This window comes from Mesoplodon bidens, assembly GCF_964165515.1.
Source record: "Mesoplodon bidens genome assembly, chromosome: 10".
Lineage (NCBI taxonomy): Eukaryota > Metazoa > Chordata > Mammalia > Artiodactyla > Ziphiidae > Mesoplodon > Mesoplodon bidens.
The window spans coordinates 23027063-23034321 of record NC_138172.1 but is presented as its reverse complement, the minus strand read 5'-3'; the positions used below and the strand labels follow the sequence as shown (position 1 = coordinate 23034321).

Genomic DNA, 7259 nt, shown 5'->3' with positions numbered 1-7259 from the left:
GATCTCTCTCTCTCTCCTTCACACACCCTCCTCTTGTGTTCACTGTCAGAAGGCCGACCACTGCCCTCTGAGCCCCTAGGAAACAATGGCTAGTTATCACCTCTGTTCGCCAGGGTTCAGCAGATGACCTTGGTCCAACTTTGCTGAGCAAATGAAGATGTAAAGCCTTTCATAGAGACAACAATGAAAAAAGGAGAAAAAAAAACTGATTTAAAACACTTCTTTACTTTCCTCAGTATATTAAGTCAAAAATATAATGACAATATAGCTACTAATGACCCCTGAGAACTTGCATGTTCATCTTCCTTCCATAGATAACTCACTTAAAACCTAGAGTGTTTAGGGTACTAGGAAAACATGATTCAGTCATTTAAGAACTATAAATAACTTAATTGTCTCTTACATTATGTTGGGGGGAGGGACTGATGGTGTACATAATACTATTATTGCCTTCTCTAGAACTCTGTTATGTTTACCTCCTGAGTTTTCAAGCCATGTGTTCAGCAGATTTTATCCACTCCAAATTTATTCTCTTGTCACTTACAGCTACCCATCCCTGACTCCCTAGGAATCTCTTCCAAGTGGACATCCTAGATGTGTTATTTCACTTACTCACGCATATGATAGATGTTTCTTGGGCATCTAATATATTTGCCAAGCACTTTGTTGGCAACACAGTAGTAAGCAAGATTCACAAAGTCCCTGCTGTGGTGCAGATGAGAATACAGCAAAGGTGACTGCAAATGTCCAAGAGAAACACAGATGTGCAAAGGGGTATAGAGGATGTCAACAGGGCTACTGAGCACATTCTGGAACTGACTGTAGGACAGTGTGGCTAGAACACAGTGACCACATGGAGAATGGCTCTCCGTGACCACCACCCAGACACAAGAAGCCATTCAATAAATCTCAGATGATCAGCTAATATAGTTAGTGGCCTCATACTCAGGAAGTGAAACCAACCACTGCAGCCCTTACCCACAAATCCTCCATTATCTCTCTTTCAGCAGGTCACTAACCTGGCGTCTCTTTGCCAGTCTCGGAAATGACAATTAATTCCTCTAACTGTCCGCTGAAGCCTGGCCCTTTCTATTTCCTACTGAGGTTTAGTCCCCAATGATCCTGTTTCCTACTACCATTTTGAACCTTTAGCTTTCCACTGGAGCCTTTTCCCCAGTCTTCAAGTAAGTGCTGTTCTCTCTAATTGAAACAAATATATTTTAAAGTTTTATTCTGCTTCACCCTTCTAGGACTTGCCTTATTGTTACCCATTAAACTTCTAGAGATAGAATTAATCAAAAGAAAAAGTAAAGGCAGGAAAAAAAAAAGAGTGCACAACTGACTGTTTTACTGGAGGAACGTTACCCAACTAAATTAAAGGAAACTATAACAATCCTAGAGCTCTAGGACAACACACACACACACACACACACACACACACACAAATATGCATGCACACAGAGGATGAAGGGTTATCAAGGTGGCTCCTTTTAGTTATGGAAGAGGAAAACAATAGCCAGTAAATTCTTCTGATTTAATTGTGAGATAAGGAAGCTTGCCTACGTAGACATAAAATCAGGCTCTATGGGCAGGACCAAGGGCAGTGCAGGACTGAGATGCTCAAGACAGACTCTCTCCCTTAATAGCTCAGAGGGTGATTTTTCTGTCTTTGAAACCAAGGGATATAATTACTAAATTGGCATAATTTAAGCTGTTTTCAGTGAAATATCACCTCTGTGCCATTAACATTCACCTCAAATGCCCATTAGCTATGAAAGAATAGCAATTAGTTAAGTAATGTATATTATTAATAACAATAAGAACTGACCTTTCTGGAGTATTGAATATGCACCTTCACACATCAGGTCACTCAATCCTCATGATAACTCTCTCAGTTAGGATATCACCACCCCATTTTACAGATGATGAAAGTGACGTTCAGATGGTCTGAATCACACATGTACTGGGTAGCAGTACAGGATTCAAACTCAGGACTGCCTGACTCTACAGCCTGTGCTTCTAACCACTATATTGCCTCTTATAATTCATGCTCTGGAGCTGCAATGCTACCAAAAAGACAAAGAGACCAACATACATAACAAAGTGCATGAGTCTGCAGGTGACACACTCTCACACACATACATACTGATATATCAATATATATATATATAAACACACATGTCATAAACATCCTCTTTGGAACACCAAATATTTTTTCATTATAAACAACTAGAGGAAAAAAAAGAAAACAATAAATTACCCTATTTCCTGATAATCACAAACATTAGAGGCAATTAGCAAGTTCCCAAACATTTTCTGAAACAAGTCAGACACACCGGCCAATAATTGCTCAGGTACCTGGTTTTTCAAAGGCCCAAAGAAGCCTAGATTTTCGGCCATCCGCTGAGCTTGGCTGTCCTTTATCCCTTCAATAATGTCAATTTGCTCCTAATAAAAATGAATCAAATGAGCAAAATTCAGACAGTCAAATGAAAAGATTTACAACCTCAAAAGAAAATACTTAGTATTTATTTGCAAATGAGTAATTAAAGTGTGGCACCTTTCCAGAGATCTCTGAGCTGGGCCATCACAGCTGCCTATAGGGTATATTTTAATTAGCAGACCATCTATAAAACAGCCTTTCCAAAAACTATATAATTCTTCAGGGTGGCATGCTGACAAGACAATCCGAGGCCAGTTTTCACTTTTAATTACTATACAGATGGCAGTGATGAATATTTAGGCAGTTAATTTTTATGACATTTTTTGGAAGGCTTCCAAAGTAAGTTTTTCCTGCCTAATACTGCTGTTAAGTTTAGAGCTTGTCTTATACAGGTTAAATATTACCTTATGATTTAAACACTCTATTGATGATGATAGTTAATAATAATACCCTAGCTCTACAAAGGGCCATTCCCTCCAAGATACTGAGTGCTGTTCATACATATTATTTCATGTATTCTCTTAACAAATGGAATGGTTTGTTTTAAATCATGTTAATTTCAAAAATGGGTAGGTATTATTGGTAAGCCACCATGTAAAGTCTCAATTTAACTTCCAAAGTAGTTAACTTAAATATGTAACATTGGTGAAAATATTTTAAAACCAATCTCCAAAGTATTACTACCTTATATAAATGAAGAGTTTCAAGAAATAAAATCCTTGCTTTTTGGAGGGAAAAAAATCACTTTCTAAAAGGAATAATGAATGTTTCTGCTAAAAAATTTTTTTGTGATTTTTTTGACACTAAAAACTCAGAATTAAAAGCTGGGATTATAGTTCTAAAGACCTTAGGTTTTTCTTCTTATAGTTGAGGTAGGTTGATAAGCACTGCATATACATCACCTCATTTAATCCTCACAATTCTATGGGGTGGGAATTACCCCCATTTTCATTTTACTCATTCAAAGAATGAGGCTTAGAGACACTGAGAAATGTACTGGCTAGTTAGGATTTGACCTCAGGTCTCTTTGGCTAGAAACTCATCCTAATATCAAAAATAAAACAAAAACCCACACACAAGATTTAATGAATTGAAACAAACTGATAGAATCTGGGTGTTAGAAGGATTCATTACCAGTACTGAAAAACATCAAGGCAGTCTCTAGTTCACATCTGATTTCCTGGGGGAGAATTTCTGGGTCATGTATACTGTTAAATGGGGTAGTTAACCAAGAGGAAATGGAAATATCACAATCATCTTCCACTGGTTAATTCTTGGGGCAAGTTGGATGGAAAGAAATGAGGGGTTAGGAAAAGGCAAGAAGGAGGAAAAAACAAAGGGAGGGGAAAAAAGCAAAGAAAAAGACCTTGAAAAGCACATACTTTGTATCTACCCAACCTTCAACTGGACACCCAGTAAGAAAAAGGACTCAATATCTTCATGCCTTAAATCCCAGGAACAGTCTACCTGGCTCAGACTCCACACTAAATCTTTAACAGGTTGTATAGCAACAATCAATGAACAGAGCATAGTCAGGAATCTAAACATACCTTAAAAATAAGTTCTGGATTCGAAGCTGCCACCTCTTCAATGTCAACGCCCCCCTGAGGGCTGCCCACCAGCACAGGGCCATTGCAGGACCGGTCCATCAGAATGGCCAAGTAGGTTTCCCTAGAAATGTCCAAGGCTTCAGCAACCATCACCTACCACATTAGTGGGAAAGTCAAATTAAGTCAGCATCGAGCTGATTTCCACTTGGAAATCTATACAAACTTCTTACACAAATCAAACAGCTTCATTTTCAGGGTCTTTAAACCCAGTGAGATTTGAGAGTGCTGCTCTCAGGGCCCACAGTGTCCATTTTCACCTCCTTAATTGATCCTGATAACTTGTTCAAGTGACAGGTATTCGGTTTGCCTCAAGGAACCTTCCCACTTTAATCTTCTTTTTCTTCTTCCTTCGGAAACCCTGACACTTAAGAAAAACTCCAGGGAAGCAGCTGTTATTTTAATTTGAGACATTAACAGTACATATATATTACTACACTGATTTTTCTCAGATTGCACTGGTGGAAAACCAAGTTTGGTTGCCAAAGGATTCTTTTTATGGTATGTCTGATGCTTCCTATGTTTGAATACTTCTGTCTCTTGGATCACTGTATTTTTATTTCAATTTATACTTTCTTTTAAATTACAAACATAATATTTGCTTGTTTGAAAATAATGCAAACGATACTAAAAGTATACAGAGGAGACAGTGAAAGCAGGTCCCTGCTGCACATACACACCCCTTGGGCCCCAGTAGTCAGAGTGATCACAAGTCCATATGGAACCTTTGTGATTATCAGAAAAAGTCATCCTTTCCTCTATGAGGATGTGGTCATATTCCAGGACCACGAATGGGCAGGAGGTAAATCAGATGGAAGGATTTCTTTCTCCACACGTGTGCCAGACAGGTGTCCTTTTGCTCTGCACGACCTCAACAGAGGCACGAAGCAACCCTACCAGGAAAAACCACTACTAACTTTTACCTCTTCCCTATGCGTCTGCAAGCATCAGTCATGGAATCTCCTGCACACAGATGCATATTATACACGCTTGAATGCCTTTCTTTCTTCCTTTTTGTTCTTAATCTTAATACTACAACTTGGATTGTACAAGGTCTTCTCTCTTCATTGTGACTACACAGTACTTACATGTCAATATTTATTTGACCATGTCCCTGATGACAGACAATTTATGTGGACTCATATTTCTAAAATGCTGCCTCAGTGATCATTTCTGTACGTATAGCTTTGCTCCACTGTTTTAGTAACCCTCTGGTCAAGGTATATAAAGGTAAAATGGCTAAGTTTTATACTGTTCATATTTAAAATTTTGGTAAGTACTATTAAATTTCCTTGGAGAGAGAGGCTGTACCAACACTCCCAACAAAACTAGTAACAGATGTCTTGGATGCTTTTTAAAAGAAAATAAGAATATCCGTGAAGAATCAGTACTAGAAGTGAAAATAATAAAATCACATACATTGCTTTTCCTAAAAGTTCAGTAATACGTTTCACAAAAAATGTTACTGATTAAGTAACATTAGATTTTAGCTACCCAGAAGCCACAAAAGCATTAATTTTTAAGTCACATGAAATGCGATAAATATATGATGACCTAGAAAGCTATAACGTGATGAATACAGAACTCCTTCTTTTCACACCTTTAAGGAACTTATGACTGGTCAAAAATAAAGTACCTTATAAGGGGTTTCATAGTGATTCTTCTATCATAAATGGTAGCTCATGAGTTTGTAAGAAATATTTCTTGGCACACGGTGTTAGGATTTTCACAGAACCATTCCGATTTCAAGTCACTTTCTAATACAGAGCTAGTCTGGCGAGCCAGATTTAATAACTTTCAGTAGTTATTCTGACAAGCAATACGTTATAACGTTTTAGGATAAGTGTCATTCAAGAGTCCTATTCTTTTTTTTTTTTTTTTTTTAATTTATTTATTTATTTATGGCTGTGTTGGGTCTTTGTTTCTGTGCGAAGGCTTTCTCTAGTTGTGGCAAGCGGGGGCCACTCTTCATTGCGGTGCACGGGCCTCTCACTATTGCGGCCTCTCTTGTTGCGGAGCACAGGCTCCAGACGCGCAGGCTCAGTAATTGTGGCTCACGGGCCTAGTTGCTCCGCGGCATGTGGGATCTTCCCAGACCAGGGCTCGAACCCGTGTCCCCTGCATTGGCAGGCAGATTCTCAACCACTGCGCCACCAGGGAAGCCCCAAGAGTCCTATTCTTTTTTTTTTTTTTTTTTTTTTTTTTTTGCGGTATGCCGGCCTCTCACTTCTGTGGCCTCTCCCGCTGCGGAGCACAGGCTCCGGACGCGCAGGCCCAGCGGCCATGGCTCACGGGCCCAGACACTCCGCGGCATGTGGGATCTTCCCGGACCGGGGCACGAACCCACGTCCCCTGCATCGGCAGGCAGACTCCCAACCACTGCGCCACCAGGGAAGCCCAAGAGTCCTATTCTTAATCTTCTAAAGTGTTGACAGATATGCTCTGCATTCCATCAAATTTCTATTTGAAAAGACCAGCTGCTGCCTCAAACAGCTCCTGCTTGGTAGGAACAACCCATCACTCTTCAAAAAAACATTCTCAGGAAAATGATGATTATCAAGAGATAATTCAAGAAATTTTTATATACAGACCAGTTTTTTGACATTAAGATGCCCTTCATATGAGCCAGGATATTAAAATACTTTAGGGACTGTTACAGAGAGAATCTAAATGGACTCCATCAACACTCATGCCATGAGAAGTTCAGTTAGATACATTTCAACAATCTTCATCTGTGACTGACACAAACAATATCATCAACACAGCCTTTTCTTGGAGTCTTCTGGTATGGAAAGCTTTTTAACGTACTTTACCCTATTTGACCAATGAACCTGTTTTTCATTTTTTTGTTGTTTGTTCATTTTGTTTTGTTTTTTTGTATATCATGCTACTCAAATTGTAGTCTGTGGATGAGAGCCAGTGTACAAACTATGTGTAACAGGACAGCGATTAGATAGGATTAACAGTGTACTCAGTTTTTGAACTTAATCTCTTTGCGAAACAGTAACCAGTACGGGTACTGACTCATGGAGCACATGATGAGCAGCACTGTCTCACCTCCCCTATTACTATCCCAAGGAACACACCACAAACACAGACTTAGGAAAAAAAACCCAATGTGAATCAATGTATGTAATGTGCTTAAATAGCGTCTTGAACAAACTTAGAAATCTAAAGTTTCTATAATCTAGGAACTTCTGATTGATGTC

At 39.0% G+C, this 7259-nt stretch overlaps 1 protein-coding gene across 6 annotated transcripts in view; it reads right to left on the bottom strand.

The window, feature by feature from the left end:
• The window catches only part of SUCLG2 (succinate-CoA ligase GDP-forming subunit beta), a 304560-nt gene that overhangs the window by 165554 nt on the left and 131747 nt on the right, over nt 1–7259 (bottom strand). For all 6 annotated transcript variants that reach the window (XM_081245225.1, XM_081245221.1, XM_081245220.1 and 3 more), the window contains 2 exons: nt 3994–4146; nt 2359–2448 (listed from right to left, as the gene is read on the bottom strand). In XM_081245225.1, coding sequence (XP_081101351.1) covers nt 2359–2448; nt 3994–4146 — 243 coding nt within the window. The remainder of the gene's footprint in view (nt 1–2358; nt 2449–3993; nt 4147–7259) is intronic.